The sequence below is a fragment of the Phocoena phocoena genome, chromosome 19 (assembly GCF_963924675.1).
Source record: "Phocoena phocoena chromosome 19, mPhoPho1.1, whole genome shotgun sequence".
Classification (NCBI taxonomy): domain Eukaryota; kingdom Metazoa; phylum Chordata; class Mammalia; order Artiodactyla; family Phocoenidae; genus Phocoena; species Phocoena phocoena.
The window spans coordinates 13957965-13982875 of NC_089237.1; the positions used below are offsets into that span (position 1 = coordinate 13957965).

The following is a 24911-nucleotide window of genomic DNA, read 5'->3' on the forward strand; positions in this document are numbered from 1 at the left end:
GCTCTCTATCTTTGTTTCATACTAGTTCTGAAACCTTACTGATTTTATTTTTAATTCTCAAAGTATTTTTAATTAACTTCAGTGAGGTATACTTTACATACAATAAACTATATCCATTTTAAGTGTATAATTGGTTGAGTTTTAAGTTATTTTTGACATGAAATTTCAAATCTAAGCTATGGTATTTGCTCATTTTGTGTAAGCTGTTAAAAATTGCTATAATTTGTTTATAGATCATTTTAGCTTCTTGATATATCTTAATTTTTATGGATTTGAGGTGGATTATGGTACTTTTGAAGGGGAAGTTTAGGATGAAATAACTAGTCAGTATTGAGAGATTACAACAGTTGTATGGCTTATTCTAAATTTGTTCTACATTATTGTACTGTAATTGTAATCACAGGGGAAAAAACCTGTTTAGCATCTTTTTATTTTCTATTGTTTAAGGCCTCCAAACCTCTGCCAGTGGTTTGGTGGAATAGTAACATAACATAGTCACTCGCCTAATTTTTTTGTTATATGAATTAATAAGATATTGAAGAAGAAGTGGCATTATTGCTTTTTAAAAAATTAGTTTGAGAAATAGCCTGTGTTGGTGAGGTTGTGGAGAAAAAGGAGCGCTTGTACAGTGTAGGTGGGAATATAATCAATACAGCCACTGTGGAAAATGGTAGGGAGGTTCTTCAGAAAGTTAAAAACGGAATTACCATATGATCCAGCTATCCCACTTCTGGGTATGTATCCTAAGAAAATGAAAACACTAATTCAAAGAGGTATATGCACCCCTTTGTTCATTGCAGGATTATTTACAATAGATAAGATATGGAAGATAGATAAGATAGGGAAGCAGCCTAAGTGTCCATTAATAGATGAATGGATAAAGAAGATGTATTACACACACACACACACACACACACACACACACACACACACACACACACACTGGAATATTGCTCAGCCATAAAAAAAGAATAAGTTCTTGTCATTTGCAACAACATGGATGGATCTAGAGAGTATTATGCTAAATGAAATAAGTCAGACAAAGACAGATACCATATGATTTCACTTATGTGTGGAATCTAAAAAATAAAGCAAAAACTAAACAGAAACAGACTCATAGATACAAAGAACAAACTCTGTATTGGTTTGCCAGAGGGGAGGGAGAGGAGGGGAAATTGATGAAATAGGTGAAGGGGATTAAGAGGTACAAACTTTCAGTCATAAAATAAGTCACGGGGATGTGATGTACAGCATAGGGAGTATAGTCCATATTGTAATAACTTTGTATGGTGACAGATGGTTCCTAGACTTGGTCATCATTTTGTAGTGTACAGATGTCAAACTACTATGTTGTATACCTGAAACTAATATAATATTGTATGTCAACTATACTTAAAAAAATTCATAACTTTTAGTAGAACATATGTAAGAGAAAATAAAAATATGAAGATTAAAAAAATTAGTTTGGGTAGGCTAAATGCTTTAAAAAGCTTTTATATACTTTTCTAGTTAAATTTAATTTTTTAAAATTATGTATAATTTTTATTTTTAGTATGGCCTTTTTCCCCCCATTAAATTCTGGAGAAATTAGTATAATTGAGCATTGTTGACATCATTGAAAAATTCTCATTTTGGCTGATGGAAAATATTAGTCACACCTCAGTATAAATATTTTAAAAGCTTCAGAATTCTAGAAGACATATTGTACAGTTCTAAAATAAGTTGAAACAATTCCTATATTCTGTGTATTGCTTTTTCAATTTGTCATTCCTGATTCATAACAGCAAATGTCTTCCTGGCTTGTTCCAAAAACATTCTATGTCCGTCTTCCTATTACTGCTTTATCTCTCAATATTTTTATTTAAGCTGGGAAGAAAGGCGAACTGCCTCTGGAAGAATCCAGTACCTAAACCACATAACAAGAACTACGCAATGGGAACGCCCAACACGGTGAGAACATACAAGTATCTTCCCATGGTCTGTGCTGTTTGCCCTCCTGAAGTCCCCTATCTGTTTATCTGTCAGTTTTACCAGATTTCCTTTCTTGGTTTAAACTGCTCTAGATCAGTAGATCTTATAGCAAATGCCATTATTATTATTATTAATTTTTGCGGGGGGGCGGTACGCGGGCCTCTCCCGTTGCGGAGCACAGGCTCCGGATGCGCAGGCTCAGCAGCCATGGCTCACGGGCCCAGCCGCTGCGCGGCATATGGGATCTTCCCGGACCGGGGCACGAACCCATGTCCCCTGTATCGGCAGGCAGACTCTCAACCACTGCGCCACCAGGGAAGCCCTGCCATTATTATTTTTAATAAAGGTTGCTTAGCAGGTCATCCTGTAGCTCCATGGCCTGTGATGGTGTTCAGTAAATATTTATTAGATGAGTTAAATGAATACATTGAGAAGTCATCTTATTTCTAGGACTCTTAAAAAATTTTTTTGAGTCCATTATTGAACGGCTGTAACAAAATATGTGTACAGGATCTCCATTTATTCAATAACGTCGGGGGATGATTATATTGTGTCCAGTAAGGTCTTTGACCAAGATAAGAACCAGATGCTCTGAGACCATATGGAGGGGCACCTGACTTAAGAGTTGGGGGCAAGATGGTAGAACTTGCAAAGGAAAACTCTGAAGGAGGAGAGTCTCTGAACTAAATCCTGAAGAATATGAGGATTTAGCCAGGTAAGGGGAGGTGATAAAAAGTGTTCAGGGTAGTGGTAACAGCTATCATTCAGTTCACCAAATTGTTATATGCCAGGCACTGTGCTTAGCATTTGGGCTATAACCATGAATAAGGCAGAAAGGCCTTCCTGGAGCTTAATGTGTAAAGTCATGGGGATGCAAGATAAGTTTTGAAAGCTTCAAGGAAAGCTCTGTAAGTAACTGAAAATGAATAGGATAAGTGGCTGGATTTCCTTTTTTTTTTCAGAATAAGAAAAAAGTTTATTTGCCACCTCTACTCAGTGTTTGTTTTGCTCCTTCTACTTTTTTTTTTCCCTGAGCAGGCCTGGCACCAGACATAGAACATCAAATGCTTCTCATTAGCTATACTTTCAGTTATTGGGGATTAATTGCTTAACTCATTGAACCACAAAGTTTTCTCTATTATACTGTGATTCTCAGATGAAAGCTTAGCTTATGTTGCCATTTTAAAGAGTGCTTATTTGAGAGTTGATTTCTAGTATTAAACTGCCAAGGATTATATGGAAGTCAAAGAACCTATTTTTATCATATCTGAGTGTAAATAAATGTGTACTTGTGTCAGTGCTTTAGTGAAGTCTATTTCCTTCTCATTTAACTGATAAAATTGACTTTAATTTCCACATGTATAAAGTCGATTGTGTTGTAAATGTTAGTTTAAAAATTAACTCTTAATTATCCTCTTAGTTTGGATGACCTACAAGAGACTGGAAGCTCTTTGAAGAGACAGACTATCTTTCCTTTATTCACTCAATATTTATTGAACTACTATTCTTAAATATATGCTAGGCACTACTCTAGGTGCAGGGAATACATATGGTGGGGAACAAACTAGGCAGACTTTCTTCTCTCAGTAAATATTCTAGTGGGAGAAGACAGATGAAAACAAGGATGCAAATCAGAAAAATATCAGAAATAACTGCCATGCTGAGGAAGTAAGGTGAGGTACTGTCAAATGCCTGGGTGACTACTGTAGATCTGAAGGTCAGGAACGACCTCTCAGAGGCAACATTTAAGCTTAAACTAAGATTTGAATGACAAAAAAGTCTGGCCTAGGGAAAATAGGAGAAAAAATCACTCTAGGTAGAAGGAAGGGCTACTCTCCAGCACTAAAGGTAGAACGACCATGGCAAGCTTGAGGAGGAGGAAGAATGTCAGTGTGGCAGAGGCAGAGTGGGAGAATGGTGGGGACACAGGTCTGAGGTCGCCTGTGGCTAAGCCAAGTAAGGCTTGGTGAGCTCATACTCACATCTACAAATATATGCGGATTTCATATGAAATGTAATTAAAATCAATATAAAGTGATTTGAATACGTAATTGACAACTGCTTATCACCTGGGTTTCTTTGGTGCTTTGAGGCTTTGGGTTTGCTTTTATTGAGAGTTCTTGAGTCATTATATTAATCATTCCGTTTTCTTGCAAGTGATTGTTACTGCTGTACATACATTGTCTATAAAATTCTGCTTTTGGTATCTGAGTTGAGTAACTTTTTTTCCTTGTTTCTTTTCGATAGACCAGCATCTGAATATTCTAGTCCTGGCAGACCTCTTAGCTGTTTTGTTGATGAGAACACTCCAATTAGTGGAACGAACGGTGCAACATCTGGACAGTCTTCAGATCCCAGACTGGCAGAGAGGAGAGTCAGGTCACAACGACATAGAAATTACATGAGCAGGACACATTTACATACTCCTCCAGACCTACCAGAAGGCTATGGTATGACAACTAGCAGAGGAAAAATAAAGTGTGTTTTACTGATTTCAGCTTGCTAAGAAGCCAGAAAACCAACTTTTAAAGAAGTTATTAATCTGGGTTTAGGAATTCTGCATGAAAATCAAAGTAAATGTAAAACTCCCCAACTTTGAAAAGTCTTTGAAGTGGTAGAAGACTAACAACACTTTGACTTTGGGCGAGTCGTTTAACCTTAAGCTTTTTGCCCAATTACAATGAAATGAGATGAATGATACCTCTCCTTTTCACAAAGGTATTGTGAAAAGCATATGAAACAATGTGAGACTGCTTTGTAAACAGGCACTGTAAAAAGTGAGACGGTGTTTTTCTTGATAATGGCAATCTGAAGTCAGACTTGTAATTTTCTAGACGTGCATATTTAGAAATAATTTAAAAAGCATATTTCTGATGGTATTTATATATTTGTATTGTCTATAATTTTGTGTTATCTGAGTGATTGGGTTATTGTAAATGATTTAGTCACTTCTGTGTTTGTGTAAAAGTACTATAATCTTATATAATTTCCTAAATTTTAGAATTCCATGTGAAAGATGACATGAATCTTCTCATAGTTGAATACAGAACTTCCTAAACTCTTGTAGTATGACCTCAGCTGTTCTCTCCTCTCTTGCTAAAAGCTTAACCAAGTTACTTAACATCCTTGCCCTTTCCACAGCCTCTAGATGAACAGTTCTGGACTGATGATGACACCTAGTGACCAACATTGGGAGTTGCCTGATCTAACTTGTATTTTATTTTTACTCCAGAATGTTTTTTAAACTTACACAAATGCATCATTCTTACTTTATTTTTTAAGTATTTTAACTATTTAATTTTTTAAAAAACCCAATTTTTCCATTAATTGAGCTAGGCCACACAGGTTAACTTAAAGCACAGTGGTTAGAGCATGGGCTTGGGAAACAGATGGGTTCATATCCTGGCTTTGCTATATATTAGTTGTGTGACGCTGGGCACATTAACCTGTTTGAGCCTCAGTTTTATCTTCTATACTATAAAGTGGGGAAAATATTATTACCAACCATGTAGATCTGTTGCAAGAAATAAATGAAATTTCATGAGAAGTTAAAATTTAACTGTTACTAATGTCCAGACCTTAGAATCAAGTATCTCCTGGCATTCTTTTTAATTGAGATTATAAGGCAAGTGGTTTGGAGTGGGGGTGGTTAATACTTTATACTTTTACAATATTTGTGTGATTTGGATTAAAAAAATTTTTTTTGTACAACCAAAAACATAGGAGTAAAGTGGGTATCAAGGCTGAAATTATTGCAGCTGTCATCTAGAACCAGTTTTAAACATTTTTGCATTTATAATTTTAAAAGTTTAAATTGATTTTTATTACAGGTTTATAAACAAATTTATACTAAAATATTAGCAATAGTTTTATTGTTTCATATATTGGAATTTTTCATTAGATTTTTTTTTTTAAAAAAAAAAGGTAGTTCTGTTGCTTGAAAACATAAGTAAATAAAGACTACAGACCACCACCGAAGAAACCGTTTCACAGATTCCTTCTCTTTGCCCTGGCCTCCTCACTCTCTCCCCAAGGGCTTTGACTTAATTTTGCCTGCGGCTTTTTTTCCCCAGTAGGCATATGTGCTCTTTAGTCTTCCTGCTCCTAACTTGATTATTTTTCCGTCATTGCTTCTTTTAGTCTATAGGGTGTCTCTTCTATATTCCATCTTTTTTGCTTCTGTTTGAGTCCAAATGTAGTCTTGAGAATACACCTCTCTCAAGGAAAGAAAAAACATAAGTTTTGATATAAAATTAGGCATAATTTAAAAAAGCATTACCAGCCTGCAAACTTTTTGAAAGTTTCTGCAAATCCCTGAGAATCTCCCCAGAGTTGGTTAGCCTCTTCCTCTGAGCCCTTCTGTTTCCCTTAGGCTCCACATTTAAGACAAATAAAAGACAATTTTTTCATGTTTGTTTTATTTAATTATTGGTACTGTGACAATCTCATTTTCTATTTTCCATTGCAACATGTTTAATATTTGAGCCACATTATAAGTGTAGTTGGCTTTTAAATAGCTGGGCTGTGACCCTCACCACCATTTATAAGACTGTTTCCAGGAGAAAATGTGTTCTGAGTTCAGAACAAGTGATTTGTAAAGCAGTTCTTTTGTAATAAAATTGATTGGTAATTCGGAGAGTTTACCTATTAATATAACATCATCCTAGTGTTTATAGCTGTTTTTGATTTGGACATTCTGAATATGTTTTTATTATTAGTGTTTCTTAATTTTACAGAACAGAGGACAACACAACAAGGTCAGGTGTATTTCTTACATACTCAGACTGGTGTGAGCACATGGCATGATCCAAGAGTGCCTAGGTAAGGACATATTCTAAATACCCTTCATACCACTGAATATCCATTTCACCTAGGATTTATTTGATTATTTAATCTTTAACTTCTTAAAATAGATGATGTAAAAGTTTGGCTCTTTCTGATCAAAAGTTTGACATTTAGTAGAAAGTCCTACTTACTTCTCTGCAACCCTACCCCAGTGCCGTACCACCCAACCAGTCTCCAGTTCCTCTCCCCCTCCCCCTTAAAAAAATTGAGGCAAAAATGTGGGTCTTGTAGGAATTTGAAAATTGACCTAGGGAAAACATACATACCCTTATAAAAACATACATACCCTTTTTTTTTAAGGGTAGTAAATTGATATTTTTCTTTCTGGTTAGGCTTTTTTAAAAAAGGTTTGTTTATTTTAACTTTATATAAGTGTATTCAATCTTCAAGTTTCATTTTAATGTAGAAAAGGAATAACCCAGTTAACATAAATTACTTCTAAATGCCAAAATTTGTATGTTTGAATTGCAGGCCTTGTTGAATGCATTTACTAACCAGAATGTCAGCTGTCTTTTAACTTTAAGAAGATGGAATGACACAAAATCAATTTAGTAGTTTAACATAGTTTCTGGTACATTTTAGTATCAAATAATACATTTTAAACCACTAGCTATTTTGAATTATTTTCTACTGAACAGATGGAGAGTGCCAAGTAGTCCAGTTGAAGCTGCAAAAAAAGGTTGAGTTCTAAGTGAAATTCTAAATCAACTTTATAAGCTATACATATACCTTTGTTGGATGAGGATATTTTATATATTAAGTGCAACATTCCTCTCTTCAAAAAAAAAAAAGTCCTATGGAGGGTCAAGAGATCTTTTTCTGCCTAAAGTTTGTACTCAGAGCTCTACTTGTCTAGAATCATGTTTTTGAATTAAAAACAGTTGTGACTGATTTTGGATTGCTTTGATACTCTGTTTATTTATAAATAAAGCTATTATAATGAAAATGTTTTCCTTTTTTCTTTTGGTCGCGCTTTGCGGCTTATGGGAATCTTAGTTCCCTGACCAGGGATTAAACCTGGGCCCCGGCAGTGAAAGCACCGAGTCCTAACCACTGGACCGCCAGGGAATTCCCAAAATATTTTACTTTGTGATAGAGCTTAATCAGAATCTTTTGAGGGTGGCAGCCAAGGAAATGTGTTATCATTAATTATTGTATGAAGGTTGCCATTTCTGTGTCTTCATGATATAGCTGTTGATTTAAAAAAAAATAGTGGGGAGGAAATTTTTGTTTTATTAAATAAGCTCACTGAAAACAATCTAAGTGCCTCACTTTTAGAAATAAGAGTTTTGATATGTAAATTAAGTGTTTTGGGTTCTGTTTATCATGTTGAAGGTCAGTAACGAACTTTTCTATAACATAATTTAAAATCATTGGAAGGAAATGTTTAGAAGAAAAATGATTTTTAAAAAAAACTGAATGATTTACAACAGTGTGAAAGCTGATCTTGAGCTGCCTTTTTTTCCCCAGTACGCGGGCCTCTCACTGCCGCAGCCTCTCCCGCTGCAGAGCGCAGGCTCCGGACGTGCAGGCTCAGCAGCCATGGCTTATGGGCCCAGCTGCTCTGCAGCATGTGGGATCTTCCCGGACTGGGGCATGAACCCGGTCCCCTACATTGGCAGGCAGACTCTCAACCACTGCGCCACCAGGGAAGCCCTTGAGCTGCCTTTTGAAAGAGTGGTGTTGGAAGTTGAAACAGAGAGATTTTGGCACCACAGTGGGCAGTGTGTTCTTACTCCTAAGGAAACAATGTTGGTTTTTCATTAATGAATAAGGGGTTTCTATAAAGATTTAAGAATATTTCATATTGAGTATTGAATAATGACTTTATGAAATAACGCTTTGGATTATATTTCTTTTCTTTAGTCTCTATGCTCCAAATTGTTATCTTAAAATATATTTTGTTTTGGGGGATCCTTTAGTGAATATGTCTTTTGTATGGAGGATCTTTAATCAAAGCAGACTATAAATATTTAGATTCTATTAAAATATCATTACTGTTCAATCAAAGACATTTATAAAATAGTGTCACTCAGACACTTTAAAACTAACTTTATGTAAAGATATCCAGTAAACTTAGATTTATCTGAGAAGCACCATTTTAGAATGTTTTGTATTTCTCTTTAAAATAATGATTAATGCTTTGTTATTCACTGTATTGCATACTGACTAGTCTTAAAATACAGATCTGTATTACTTTTTATGGCTGTGTAGCATACCATTTTCCTTTAATCATTTCCCAGTTCCACATAAAGAGTGTTTCCAGTTTTCTGCTTCTCCTCAATTCTTTAGAGCCCTCCCATGTATGACTATAAATTTATAAAATTCTAAATAAAATGATATAAAGTGAAATTCTGCATTACATCAAAAACATTATTCATTCTTTGATTATAAAGAATGATAATTGTTTTTCATTTCTAAAAGTTCCATTTAGAAAAAAATCTGTTCATTCTTAATAATCTCTCAGTGATAGTTTGTCTTTGTAATTGTTCTCTTTTATTATTTGTTTTAAACATTGCATATCATAGCTATTCTTTTTGATCTCTGACAGTACTTGGGGATCTAATTCCGTGGTTTTGTTTCTACTGACTCAGTAATCATGAATTCCTTTCTGAAGTGTTTGGTGATCTTTGATTGTGAGTTTGATTTCAATTGGTTGGAGTTCTGTGGACCTAAAGTGAGAATTTAGGAATTTTTTCTGGAATCACTTCATCTTCCCTTTGAGTTCTCCATGGGGAAGTTCCAGATTTCCTTTTCCAACCTTGCTGCTGGCCTGAGGCTGAGTTTCCCAATTAACCACTACCCTCTGGCAGCCCCCCACTCTGCCTGTCTGCCACTCAGGTACCAGCTCCAGTTTAATTCACTTAAAACAAATTTGAGGAGGACTCTTGGAACTTTTTCCCTTGCCTCTTTTGAGACTAGCAGTGTCTCAGAATAGTGTGTTCTTTCCAATCTTTAGTTCTGTAGCAGAAGAATCTCTGGGGCACCTATAAGCACAAGTTAAAAATCATTGTTCCAACAAATCTCTGGGTGCCCATCATTACGTTTTCACTATGACCAAGAAGAGGTTATTTCAGGAAAACTTTTTTTCTAGTTTAACTTTGAAAACATAATTTTGATGAGATTTGTCGTTGTAATTATTGGTTACAGTTTAAATTGATATTAGACATGCTTTTTTTTCATTCTTTAAGGTTCTATAAATCTTTGTCATATATAATAGTATATATATATTTTTTTTTTGTGGTACGCGGGCCTCTCACTGTTGTGGCCTCTCCCATTGTGGAGCACAGGCTCTGGACGCGCAGGCCCAGCGGCCATGGCCCACGGGCCCAGCCACTCTTCAGCATGTGGGATCCTCCTGGACCGGGGCATGAACCGTGTCCCCTGCATCCTGCATCGGCAGATGGACTCTCAACCACTGCACCACCAGGGGAGCCCTTATAGTAGTATTTTAAGAATGCATGATATAGTAACAGTGGTCTTTGCCCCAAAAAGCAAAAAAGTCTTTTTGCTTTTTTTATTGTAGCAGTAAACCTTAGAACATTCTTCCTAAGGTGTCTTAAACAGGTTCTTCATTCACTAGCTTTATATCTTTCAGAATTCAAAATGGAGTAGTTATCCTTTAAAATATATACTGTGGTTATTTTCAGGATCACAATTTCAATAACATTTCCAGTTTTGCTTTGTTGAAGAGCTTAAAATTAATCATGGAATGAACGTTTACACAGATTTTATGGTGTAGTAAAGAAAGAAATAATTGAAGGGAAATTTTAGAAAACATTTAATTCCTTATATCACTGACATTTGGAAAACAATATTTTGTCAGACAAGTATTGAAGTACAGTTTATGTTGGCAAATGTTGTGATTGCTTTTATATTAATTTAAAACCTGAATTACATTAAAGCCCAGGAATGAACTCACTAAAAATGTAGGCTGTGTGATAAGTTTCTGAGCCATCTATGGATTGGGTTTTGAATATGCAAGTTTGTTAAACCATTGGGAATTAAAGATTCCAGCTGAACGTCTCAAGTTTCTGAAACAATACATTTTCTCAGACTTCATGGAATTGTTCTGTGTCATTTACACTTGCTTGGCTCAGCAGGCCCAGCAGTGAAGTATTTTTTATTTTATATTTGTTTTTGCAGGGATCTTAGCAACATCAATTGTGAAGAGCTTGGTCCATTGCCTCCTGGATGGGAGATCCGGAATACAGCAACAGGCAGAGTTTATTTCGTTGACCATAACAACAGAACAACACAGTTTACAGATCCTCGGCTCTCTGCTAACTTGCATTTAGTTTTAAAGTAAGTTTTTGAAACTATACATGTTCAAATGCGAGTCTGAACAAGAGAAGACTGATAGATGCTTTTTGTAATAAATGTGATAGACTGTCTGCTCTCTTCAATTATAAATCACTTGTTGAACATAATTTTATATAAGAATATGACAAATTTAACTCTCATGTTTGGGTATTTTAATCCCACTGTGCTTAAGTAGGAACCTGTCCTGAAATGTTAGGAAAAGGGTGTGTATCAGAGGTGCACCGCAGCACACCTGCAGAGACAGGCTACTTTATGGAGTGGATGGATTTTTTTCCTTGAGTGCATCAGAAATAGCTCTAGGATAGCTGAATCTATCCCAGAGGATTTTCTGATGTGTCAGTTTTGTACTTCAGCTTTAAGGCTTCTTTCCCATTTGCAGGACTTAGACAGTCATTCTTACAAGTCTTTGTGAATGGGCTTGATGTACCCTGGGTTTTTTTTTAATTATTAAAATACAGTTGATTTACAATACTGTGTCAGTTTCAGGTATATAGCAAAGTGATTCAGTTTGCTATATACATATGTAATATATATATATTTCAGATTATTTTACATTTTAGTTTATTACAAGATATTGAATATAGTTCCCTGTGTTCTATAGTAAATCCTTGTTACTTATCTATTTTATGTATAGTAGTTTGTACCTGTTAATCCCATACTACTAATTTATCCCTCCCCACCCTCCCTTTCCCCTTTGGTAACCATAATTTTGTCTCCTACGTCTGTGAGTCTATTTCTGTTTTGTATATAGATTTATTTGTATTATATTTTAGATTCCACATGTAAGTGATATCATATAATATTTGTCTTTCTCTCTCTGGCTTACTGTACTTAGTATGATAATCTCTAGGTCCATCCATGTTGCTGCAAATGGCAATATTTCATTCTGTTTTTATGGCTGAGTGATATTTTAAAGAGAGAGAGAGAGAGAGAGAGTGTGTGTGTGTGTGTGTGTGTGTGTGTGTGTGTGTGTGTGTGTATACTTGGGTTGCTTCCATGTCTTAGCTGTTATAAATAGTGCTGCTATGAACATTGGGGTGCATGTATCTTTTCAAATTAGTGTTTTCATATTTTCCAGATATATGCCCAGGAGTGGGATTGCTAGATCATATGATAGCTCCATTTCTAGTTTTTTCAGGACGCTCCATACTGTTTTCCATAGTGGCTACACCAATTTACATTCCCACGAACAGTGTAGGAGGGTTCCCTTTTCTTCACACTCTCTCCAGCATTTATTAATGTAGACTTTTTGATGAACTGTGGGTTTTTAAAAAAAAGTCAGCTTTATTAAAATTTAATTGACACAATAAATTGTACATATTTACAGTGTACAGTTTAAGTTTTGACATATTATATAACTGTGAAACCATCACCATAATGGAGATAGTGAACATATCCATCACCCTCGAAAGCCTCCTCCTGCCTCTTTGTAGCCTGTTGGTAGTCCCTCCTCCCATCACTTCCCTAGTTTCCTAAGGCTGCCGTAACAAAATATCACACACTGGGTGGTTTATAACAATAGAAATTTATTCTTTTATAGTTCTGGAGGCTAGAATTCAGAATCAGGTTGTCAGAAGGGTTGGTTCCTTCTGGTGGCTCTGAAGGAAAATCTGTTCCATGCCTCTCTCCTAGCTTCTGGTGGTTGCCAGAAACTTTACTGTTCCTTGACTTGTGGACACATTATCCCAGTCTTTACCTTTGTCTTCACGTGGCCTTCTATGATCTATTTTATCCACAAAACTTCTGCCACCAAGTGTGTGGGTTTTTTCCTCAAATATTCCAATTGTCCACGTCTGCAGACGCCATCGAGATGTACAGCGCCGGAATTCAGTCTAATACCACCTCCAGTTAGTATCAGGCCTCACAGGTTAAGGGCTCAGTCTCACAAGACTGTTCTCACTTCTGATGCCATTTATAAGTCCCAGGCCTCCTGTATTTCTTGCCAACTGGCTATAAATCGAGTTCTCATGACTCTCTCCTTGGGTTCAATAATTTTCTAGAATGGGTCACAGAACTCAGGGAAATTATTTCTTTACTATTACCAGTTTATTATAAAGGATGCAACTCAGGAACAGCCACATGGAAGAGAGGCACAAGGCAAGGTATGGGGCAGGGGCTGCATAGTGCGTCCACGCCCTCTCCAGGCGCTTCATCCTCCGAGCACCCTCAGTGTGCTCACCATCCAGAAGCTTTCTGAACACTTGTTTAGGCATTTTTATGGAGTTGTTATCACACAAGAGTGATCAATTATTAACTCAATCTCCAGTTCCTCTCCCCTTCCCCAGAGGCTGGGGGGATGTGCCTGAAAGTTCTAGGCTTCTAATCAAGCTTTGGTCTTTCTGGTGACCAGCCCCCATCCTGAAATTATATAGGGGCCTAGCAAGTCACCTCACTGAAACAAAAAAATGCTCCAATACCCAGGAAATTCAAGGGGATTCAGGAGCTTCTGTATCTTGTACTGGGGACAAAAACCAAATATTAGAACAGAATACACTCCTGTCACCTGTGTCACTCAGGAAATTTCAAGCATTTTAGGAGTTCTGTGTCAAGAACTGGGGACAGAGACCAAAGTATATTTCTTATTATGCCACACTTTCTTTCCTGTACGTCTGGGTCGAAATTTACCTCTTCTTATAAGGATACCAATTTATTGGATTTAGAGCCACCCTAATCCAGTGTGACCTCATTTAACTTGATTACATCTGCAAAGACCCTATTTCCAAATAAGGTCACATCCACAGGTGCCAAGGCTTAGTTAGGACTTCAACATATTTTTTTGGACACAGTTCAATCCACACCCCATCTTCAGCCAACCATTGATTTGCTTTTTCTGTCACTATACATTTGCAGTTTTTAGAGTTTCAGATGAGTGGATTCATACAGCATGTACTCTTTGCTTGGTTTCTTTTACCCAGCCTAATTATTTGAGATTCATCTTTGTTGTATGTATAGTTCATTTCTTTTCCTTGCTGGGTGGTATTCCGTATGGATAGACCTCAGTTTATTTGTTTACCTGTTGATGAACATTTGGATTGTTTCCGTTTGGGCCATGACTAAACTGTTACGAACATTCGTGTGGGTTTTTTTATTTTTGGCCACACTGTGTGGCATGTGGGATCTTAGTTCGAACCCGCGCCCCCTGCGTTGGAAGTGCAGAGTCTTAACCACTGGATCGCCAGGGAAGTCCAGGAACATTTATGTTTAAGTCTTTGTGTGGACATATGCTCTCACTTCTCTTTGATAAATAAATACCCAGGCTGCACAATATGATAGATTTATGTTTAACTTTTTAAACTGCCAGATTTCTTTTTGAAGTGATTGTACCATTTGACTTTCCCACTAGAAGTGTATGAGAGTTGTAGTTGCTCTAGCTAACACTTGGTATGGTTAATCTTAATTTTGGACATTCTAATAGATGTGTAGTGTTATCTCATTGTTTTTTGGGGTGGGGCGGTCTGTGTTGGGTCTTCGTTGACAGGCTTTCTCTGGTTGCGGCGAGCAGGGGCTACTCTTCGTTGTGGTGTGTGGGCTTCATTGCGGTGACTTCTCTTGTTGCGGAGCATGGGCTCTAGGCACGCGGGCTTCAGTAGTTGTGGCACGTGGGCCCTAGGGCGTGTGGGCTTCAGTAGTTGATGCACGCGGGCTCAGTAGCTGTGGCTCGCGGGCTCTAGAGTGCAGGCTCAGTAGTTGTGGTGCATGGGCTTAGTTGCTCCGTGGCATGTGGGATCTTCCCAGACCAGGGATCGAACCTGTGTCCCCTGCATTGGCAGGTGGATTCTTAACCACTGTGCTACCAAGGAAGTCCCTCATTATAGTTTTAATTTACATTTCTCTAATGACTAATGATGTTGAGCATCTTTTCATGTGCTTATTTCCATCTGTATATCTTCTTCGGTGAAATTTTTTGCCTCCTTTTTTAAAAAAACTGAGTTGTTTGGTTTTTTTTGACTTTCGAGTTTTGAGAATTCTTTAGATATTTGAAATATAAGTTTTATGTCAGCTGTATGCTTTAGAAAGATTTTCTCCTAGACCATGATTTGTCTTTTCATTTTCTTAACAGTGTCTTTTGAAGAGCATAAGGTTTGAAGTTTCAATGAAGTTCATTTTATCCATTTGTTCTTTTATGAATTGTGCTTTGGGGATCATATTTAAGAAATTTTTGCATAACATGAGTAATAAAACTTTTCTAGTGTTTCAGAAGTTTTATGGCTTTAGGTTTTACATTGAAGTCTCTGATCTACTTTGAATTAAAGTTTTGTATCTTTAAGTTGGTATACCCAAGTTTTTTTTTGTTTTTGGATAGGATTAATACAGTTGTTTAGAGAGTATTTTTAATATATTCTGTTTTGATTTATATATGTGTGTGTGTATTAAAAAACACCTTTATTACAATGTTTTATGAGAGTAGTAAATGGCGATTTGTAATTTTCATCAAAGCTGCATTTTCTCTGGATAGTTACACGTTCTAGGATAAAATTTGGCCTGGTACATAAAAGAGTCACTGTATGTAAAGTAAGTTTGGGTGATTTGTTAGAGAACTGAAAGTTATTTTTGTTTATTTTCTCATAGCTACCATTGCCCTTTATCTTTAGGTTAGGAGACTGTACTCTTGTGTCTGCTGTGTGTAAAATTAAATTCCAGGGACTTCCCTGGTGGCGCACTGGTTGAGGGTCCACCTGCCAATTCAGGGGACACGGGTTCGAGCCCTGGTCATGGAGGACCCCACATGCCATGGAGTAACTAAGCCCGTGCGCCACAACTACTGAGCCTGCGCTCTAGAGCCCGCATGCCACAACTACTGAAGCCCGCGCGCCTAAAGCCTGTGCTCCACAATAAGAGAAGCCACTGCAATGAGAAGCCTGCGTGCGGCGGCGAGAAGTCCCTGCTCGCCACAACTAGAGAAAGCCTTGTGCACAGCAACGGAGACCCAACGCAGCCAAAAAAAAAAAAAAAATTAAATTCCAACAGAGTCACTCAATGTTTGCATAGATATCAATAGTGAATTATCTGACTTTTTACTTCCTGACGGTTTATTGGAATTAACTAGTTCATTATATCATAAGATTCTTTTAAAAAATTCTTAGATGCAACTTATATTATTTTTGCCAGGAGAATAAAAATAACTCTAGGCAATGTGCCTTTAAAAATTATTATTATATTTCTGCTGTACTTGGGAGATTATTTTAGTGTATTTGTGGTAAACCATATATGTGCAGTTAGAAGTCACTTTAGCACAACAGACAATGTGAATGCCACTGACTATAATACTTAAAAATGGTTAAAATGGTAAATTTTATGCTACGTATATTTTACCACAATAAAAAGACAAGTAGGGACTTCCCTGGTGGTCTAGTGGTTAAGACTCCACACTTCCATTGCACGGGGCACGGCTTCGATCCCTGGTCGGGGAACTAAGATCCCGCATGCCGTGCAGCGTGGCCAAAAGAAAAGAAAGAAAAGTAGGCACTTTATAAAGCGTTTAGACTTGTCTGTGAAGTGCTCATTTCTCTGTGCCAGTAACTTGCTGTGACCTCCCACATTCTTGTGGTCTAGACTGTAGTGTGCATAGGAGAAGGGGTCCCTGCCAAGCTGTCAGTTCAAACTGTCTCTTCCAGAGAGACAGACTCTAGATAACAGGCACAGGGTTTGGCCTATGCCTGAATTTTAAAGGGAGAGATGGTAAACTACGCAGAAGAAAATGGAAACGGTATTTGGGAAAGCTGTTCTCAGCAGTTGTATAAAAGTTTTTTGCATAAAACTCTGTTATCCACTTCCGTAAGTTCCAAGAAATAAACTTTGGAGCTAGTTTATTGTTGTCAAAAATGTCAAGATAAGAATATAATAAGGCCTAGAAATGCTATAGGTAGACTTGGTTTAGTGTAGGATGCTATTTTAAATGTGTAATTGCAATCTCTCTTGTTTAAAATACTTCAATAATATTTGTTTACTTTTAGTCGGCAGAACCAATTGAAAGACCAGCAACAGCAGGTGGTATCGTTGTGCCCTGATGATACAGAGTGTCTGACAGTCCCACGGTACAAACGAGACCTGGTTCAGAAACTAAAAATTTTGCGGCAAGAACTTTCCCAGCAACAGCCTCAGGCTGGCCATTGCCGCATTGAGGTTTCCAGGGAAGAGATTTTTGAGGTAAACTTGCAAGTCTTGTTTTAAAGTAGAGAAAAATTAATTCAGTGATGTACTCTGTTTTCCAAGTATATTTTGGGGGACTCATATCTCTTTAGAATGGGAGAATTTTCATTAATTTTTTTTTTACTTGTGGGAATAAAGGCAATAATATTGGAGAGATTTAATACATAAGATAAACATTTAAATGCGATGAAGTGTGAGATGTTCTGATTGGGAGCAGCTTGGTCCTTGCAGTTGCAGATACTTATTTGTTAATGAATTTTAAAAGACCACAGATATTATCCATCCCTTATTTTCTAATTCTTCCAAGAGGTTAGGGACTCTTAAATCAAAAAATCATTACTGTTGGACTACTTCCTTAATTTATTGAAAATCTTCCTTTCTAGTGTATCCTTTTATCTTTGGATTTATAGCTTTAATAGCAACTTCAAAGTTCTTACATAATAAATGGCAGAGGTCCAAGGCAGGGGTTTCCCTCTTATTAGAGTGTTCTGGGGCAAAAGATGTTTGGGAACTTAATAATCCTTCTCCCAAAGAATGAACTTTTTTCTCTCAGGACCATTCTGACCTTGTTTGTAGTCAGTCATTTGTATTTTTAAAATAATCGAAAGTTGTCTGTTTAGTGAAGATCACATTAATGATGTTTTTATGTTCTTTGAAACCTTCTTTTTCTTACCTTTACTTTCTACTGGTGTCTGTGACAACTAACTTAAAAAAAAGTGGTAATTCTATCAGATTCTGTTCTTTAATGTGAGTGGAATCATTGCTATGGTTCATGGGACTTAAATATGGAGCTTTGCATTTAGTAGGCTTTTAATATATTTATCAAAGGAATTGGTTTCAGTAATACAGTATTAAGCTGTATCCATTTTGTTGTCAGAAGTTCCATGAGGTTTCAAACCCTTGGAGCTTATCCATTGATTTGATTGTTGAACAAATTCTACCTTATTTAAATAAACATGTTTTGTAGGTGGAATGGAGGGAGAGTTTAAGTAACAGGTTAAAAGCACCTAGTAATAATAGTATATTAAACATTTATTTCAGGAATCATATCGACAAGTCATGAAAATGAGACCGAAAGATCTCTGGAAGCGATTAATGATAAAATTTCGTGGAGAAGAAGGGCTTGACTACGGAGGGGTTGCCAGGTAAAGCCTTGATCATCAGTAAATGACATATGGATCCTTATATTTACAAATTTAAGATACTCCCTGTGGTGTGACTTTCTCATTGATATTTATTTTCTAGCATAATATTCCCTCATGTTTGCAACAGAGGGTACCCTAGTAGATATATTCATAATTAGGTTAGGATAGTACTGCTACCAGAAGAGTGTTTGTGAACTCCCGAGTGGATCATGTAGTCCAATGAGACTTTCTCTGAAAACTAGCTGCAACCCTATATGGACTGTTGGTAGGGTCTGCAGGCCCAATATTTTCTCCATTCTCTCCTTCAGTACATGTTATTCCCTCTGCTTTACATTGTCAGTAACGGTCTTGAGATTTTAATGACATCCTAAACTGAGTACTGTTTCCCTTTGCTTTACACTGCCACGCCTTTTAACCTTGTTAAAGGAATGTTTGCGTCTATAAGTGTGTGTGTATATCCTAAGTGGTCCTTAGAATGTTTCAATACAGAAGCTATAACGTTTCTGCTACATTCAAACATCAAGTATTTTTTTTTCCAGGTGTGAGAATTCACTTTATGTAAATGTAGCAGAAACATTATAGCTTCTGTATTAAAACATTTTAAGGACCGTCATGATAATTCTGCTTCCCCTAATCTAAATCCAGCCTAAATTAAATTTGTGTTTCCACCAAGTCCCATAATCGTTATTTGGCATTACTTGTTTTCACCTGTAGACATACTTTCATTCTGTGACCTTTTTACCTGCAAATGGATAGTTTCTTTAGTTTGGATTTTTAGCATTTATCACTTGTACATCATACTTAAGGCTTGATAGTTTCTGTGGAATGCTTATGATTTACTCATAAGTAGATTTTGAATGCTTGTTGGGAAAACTTGTTAATTATCTGCTGATGGAATCTAAATTCTATAATTATATGTATAGGCCAAATAAGTAGTTAGTTTTTTGTTGTTTATTTCTTAACCTCACTACTTTCGGGGTTTGGGCAGACTAAATGGGATGTGGCAGTGAACTGCTTTTTCTGATCTTTATCCCATAGTCGAACCCAAAAGTAGAGTTTTGCTTTTATACATGTTCTAAATACTTAGTAAAACAAAACAAAAGTTGGACTTCCTTTTAAAAAACACATACATGGGGCTTCCCTGGTGGAGCAATGGTTGAGAGTCCGCCTGCCGATGCAGGGGACATGGATTCGTGCCCCGGTCCGGGAAGATCCCACATGCCGCGGAGCGGCTGGGCCCGTGAGCCATGGCCGCTGAGCCTGCGCGTCCGGAGCCTGTGCTTCGCAAGGGGAGAGGCCACAACAGTGAGAGGCCCACTTACCGCCAAAAAAAAAAAAAAAAAAAAATAAAATAAGAAACACATACATGCATAAAAAACATACAGGACACATTAGGTGGGAAGGTTGCTTATGTGGAGACCTCACTTTTTCTTTTTAATCTCTACAGTTTTCAAGTACGGTGTTGGCCAAAAAGTTTGTTTGAACGAACTTTTTGGCCAACCCAATATTAAACGTAGTGATTTGATTTAGACTCCGTCAAATGATAGGACTTTGAAATATTTTCCTTTAACTACTTTAATAGTGTTTCACTGCATTTCCTAAAAATATATTATTCCATCTGTTTAATCCATAATATCAGCATATATCATTTATGTGCCTTTCCTAGCTGAGGAATGACAGTTGAGACTAGAATGACATCTCCTTAAAGCCTAGACTAGTCATTTTATTTCAGTTTCACCAAGATGAATAACAAGTTGTCTTTCATACTTTGAAAAATATAAATGATTTAATAAGCTTAAGTTGATAGTACTGTTTATTATGAGGTTTTAAAAACACCGTTGTATGCTTGAAACCAAGAAGTGGTATGGAACATACCCAGAAAATGCAGCTTTGCCCTTGTGTTCCCACCTGTACCAAATGCCTTGCAGTTTCTCACCACTTACATTTTTATCATGGTGTATTTTAGGGTTTACACAAAAAAGATAATGAAGATGGATAATGAAATTTTCTTACTAAAACAATATCAACAATAAAACATACCCTTGTCCGAAAGTAAGAGTAAATTAATGTTATATATCTGTATAAACTAGTATAAATCTGCCATGATTGGAGAGGACCAGGGTGCTATAGATGGACCACATGGATGTTTTGAAATAATACCATATTCTTCTCTTTATTTTATACTTATTATGAATTACACATTTGTTTAGCAATTAAAAGTAACAGACCACTGGGCTGCAGCATCTAATGAGTAGTTGGTACTTCTGGATATTATCCTTAGATTCTCTGATGTTAAAATGTCATAAAATTACCCAAAATTGAGTGAGAAGTGACTTCAATAAAACAAGAATTTTCATTTGCTTTTGGGGAATGGTAGACTTTTCTAATGTGATTTTATATAACTAGTTAGTGCTTTGTTTTATTAAAAACTTCTTGCTAACATGATTAATAGTGTATCTTAGTAAAGATGTATTCATTAACAAAAAATTCCTTTGGCATCTCTTATTTTTTAGGGAGTGGTTATATCTCTTGTCACATGAAATGTTGAATCCTTACTATGGCCTCTTCCAGTATTCAAGAGATGATATCTATACATTGCAGATCAATCCTGATTCTGCAGTTAATCCGGTATGATTGGTGGTTATAATGATACAAATTAAGTTATGACCTACAATGTTTTTTAATCTTTAAATGTCAGTGTAGTTTATGACATAGGATTACTGTCTTTGTCCAAGTCACATCCTTGGACTTGGCAAGTCCTCTTTTAGAAAATGTTCTCAAGTAAATGATCGTGGATATGTGCAACAGTTTGGGCACAGGGAGGTTTACTGCATCACTGTTTATAGTAGCCCCAAGTGGAAACAACATTGCTGTCCATTAAGAGGGGGTTGATTAAATTATGACATGAAGCAGAATGACATGGTTAAGAGCATAGACTCTGGAATTAGAAAGACATGAGTTCATATCCTTGTCCCATTACTAACTAGCTTTGTGACCTTCATTGACTTAAGCCTCAATTTTATCATTGCTAATAATAATAAATATAGTTTGGACCTGAGAGAGGGGTTGTGACAGTTAAATGAGACCCTGCACATTAAGTATTTAGCACAGTGCTATACATTATTAACCCTATTACATATTATTAAGCACTCAACAAGAGTTAGCAGCTGTTATTAATTTGTTTTTATATTATTTCTGTTATCTTTCCATACAAGGTTATATTATACAGCCACTAAAATGATGTTGTGGGATAATAGTTAATAACATGTAAAGATGGTATTTGTAATATATTAAGTGAAAAGAAGATTACAGAATAATAGTATGAAGCAAATTTTGGTAAACATGTATATGTGTAAACATTGAAAGGCTCTACAATACTGGTAGTGGTTATCTCTGGGTGTTAGACTATGGGCATTTTTTTTTCTTGTCTATATTTTCTAACTATTTTGTAGTGAACAGGTATTGCTTTTTAAAAAGAAAAAATCTATTTTTAAGATAAAAGGGAGGCTTAAAGATTAGCTTAAAGATTATTAGAGAAGTAAAAGAAGTTGAAAATACAAACATCCAACTAACAAAACAGTACATCCTAAAAGACCAAATCTGTCTAAACATGGTAGGCATGTTAGATTCATTGCAGGGTATTCTTTATAAAGGGAAGATTTTTAGGTGAAGGTTCTGCTTGGAGAGCTCATTACTGCCACTGTAGTAATGATAGCTCACGTTTGTTGAGCATTTACCATATGCCAGGTCCAGTGCCTTGGGCTTCATCACCTCATTTTACTACTCACAGAGCCCCTTTTTAGATACTATTATTACCGTCATTTTTCCAGGTATGGAAAATTAGTTCCACAGGGGCTAAGTAATTTGCCCAAGTATACATAGCTAGTAGCTGGCAGAATCAGGACTCTAGTCCAAGTTAGACATGAAATCTGTCCCCTTAAATCTATGATGTTTTGAAGTTCAGTTTCTGGTTAGGTCAAAGGAAGAGGGAGGTATAGAATTGAAAGCTTTTTTCCCATGACAGAGCCAGGATTATAAGGGGCTTAGCAGGAGATGGGAGGAGAGGAAGAGAACAGGATCTGCAGGTGATTTAATGAAGCTGCAGAGGGACTGTAGTTTGGGCTTAATTTCTGAGGATAAACTTTACAGAATGACTACCCTTTGAGAGGGGCATTGGCTCTGCTGTAATATTTTATAGCAAAGTATAGTATCTATAGAGACTGTCCCTAATGATTGCTGGGCTTTGATAGGATAACCTATTCCATTTAAATAGTTATAAACTGGAGTATAAGTTGATACTTACTGTTTATTTAAAAAATTACCATTGCTTAAATATTTAATTTTTATTAAAAATTCCCTGGATAGTATCTACCTTGAGTATTTATGTAAACTCTTCTCAATTTCAGGAACATTTATCATATTTCCACTTCGTTGGACGAATAATGGGAATGGCTGTGTTTCATGGACATTATATTGATGGTGGTTTCACATTGCCTTTTTATAAACAGTTGCTTGGGAAGTCCATTACCTTGGATGACATGGAGTTAGTTGATCCAGATCTTCATAACAGTTTAGTGTGGATACTGTATGTATTGAGTCTTGTTCGTTATATTTAGAATCTGAGCTTTTAAAAAAGATATATGTTTCAAAATGGATGTACTTTTTTTGAAATATAAAAAATGATTTTTAAAAGTACTTACACATAATGATTTCCTCAACACGGTGCAAGTTGTTTCCATCCTGCATGTTAGAATAAGATATTCCTGCTTAAGTGGTGGCTGTTGAAAACATACTTTAAAAAGGGTATTTGTGGGGCTTCCCTGGTGGCGCAGTGGTTGAGAGTCCGCCTGCCGATGCAGGGGACACGGGTTCGTGCCCCGGTCCAGGAAGATCCCACGTGCTGCGGAGCGGCTGAGCCCATGAGCCATGGCCGCTGAGCCTGCGCGTCCGGAGCCTGTGCTCCTCAACGGGAGAGGCCACAACAGTGAGAGGCCCTCATACCGCAAAAAAAAAAAAAAAAAAAAAAAGAGGGTATTTGTAAGAATCAGTTCTGTTTTGGGGGGTGTCATTCATTTGTGAAGATACACTGGCCATGGTTATTTTTACCAAGTACACGAGTAGCTTTCTCAGTGGGGATACTCAGGTGTTTAGTCACTTGGGTTACCCAGACTCAAGTAGGGCTTCTTCCCTGAAAGCCAAACATTACTGAGTTTTCCCTGTGTAGACCCCAGTTTTCCAGGGCTTTCTCATTACTCAGGAAGGAAAATGTTCCTGGTGTTTATGAAGGTTAAAGCTCTTTGACTTTTCTGCCCCAAAACTAGGAGGTATGGTGGCATAAGAACTAATAAAAGGAATCTAACCCTATGTTTGCATGTCATAAAACTACCTTAGTTTTGTCTCACCAATTAATACATGTACAATATCTGTATTTTAGATTTTCCAATGAAGTGTCTTTCCCTGTCTTCCCTTCCTAGTGAGAATGATATCACAGGTGTTTTGGACCATACCTTCTGTGTCGAACATAATGCCTATGGTGAAATTATTCAGCATGAACTTAAACCAAATGGCAAGAGTATCCCTGTTACTGAAGAAAATAAAAAAGAATATGTCAGGTAAACACTTCTGTGTTCTTAAGCCAGAGACTTGTTTTAATGTTCTAGAATGGCGGTACAGAAAAACATTTATGTGTTTAGGTAGTGTTACTTATTGCTACAAAATAGGCTTCTGCAGAATTTAGTGGCTTAGAAACAACCACCATTTTATTATTTCTCACAATCCCGTGGGTCAGAAATTTAGATCGAGGACAACAGGGACAGCACACTTCTCCTCCATGTGGTGTCAGCTGGGATGGAAATGTTAAGAAGGCCTCTTCACTCACATATCTGATGCCTCACCGAGGGCGGCTCGAATGGCTGTGGGCTAGCTGGAATGGACACTGGGTCTGGGGCTTAGTTCTCACTGTTGGCTGGGCTCTTTGGTTATCCCCATGTGGTATCAGAGGCCCCTCATTCTCACCATGGCCTCTCTCTCTAGCACAATAGCCAGACTTCTTATGGCGTGGCTGGTTTCCCAGAGCACAAAAGCAGTTGTTGGATCTTTTTAAGGCCTGAGCCTGGAAATGGCCAACATCACCTCTGCTGTATTCTTTTGGTTAAAGCGAGTCACATGCCAGCCCAGGTTTGGTGTGGAGGAGGGGCTGTACAAAGGCACACATACCAGGAAACACGGTTCGTGGCGTCACGTGTAACGTAGCTACCACAGCTAGCTGTACAGAAGCACTTTTGTGCTGTATCACTAGGACTTATCCTATTTATAAATAAGCACATTGTGGATTTATATAAGAAATATATTTCTTATAAAAGAAATACAAGGAAATGTTCTTTAAGTTTTATGAAATCACCTGTTGATTGAGGAATTTAGAAGTGTTGAGTTAGAGCATTTGGTTCATGGTATCTAAAGTTCTTCTAAACATTAAAC

General features: G+C 36.9%; 1 protein-coding gene across 1 annotated transcript in view; it reads left to right on the forward strand.

Moving 5' to 3' along the window:
• SMURF2 (SMAD specific E3 ubiquitin protein ligase 2) overlaps positions 1–24911 on the forward strand; it is a 144749-nt gene that overhangs the window by 112967 nt on the left and 6871 nt on the right. The window contains exons 11-19 of the mRNA XM_065897955.1: positions 1867–1950; positions 4219–4421; positions 6708–6792; positions 10963–11121; positions 17094–17286; positions 18331–18434; positions 20948–21062; positions 22841–23019; positions 23909–24046. Of these exons, the coding sequence (XP_065754027.1) occupies positions 1867–1950; positions 4219–4421; positions 6708–6792; positions 10963–11121; positions 17094–17286; positions 18331–18434; positions 20948–21062; positions 22841–23019; positions 23909–24046 (1260 nt within the window). The remainder of the gene's footprint in view (positions 1–1866; positions 1951–4218; positions 4422–6707; positions 6793–10962; positions 11122–17093; positions 17287–18330; positions 18435–20947; positions 21063–22840; positions 23020–23908; positions 24047–24911) is intronic.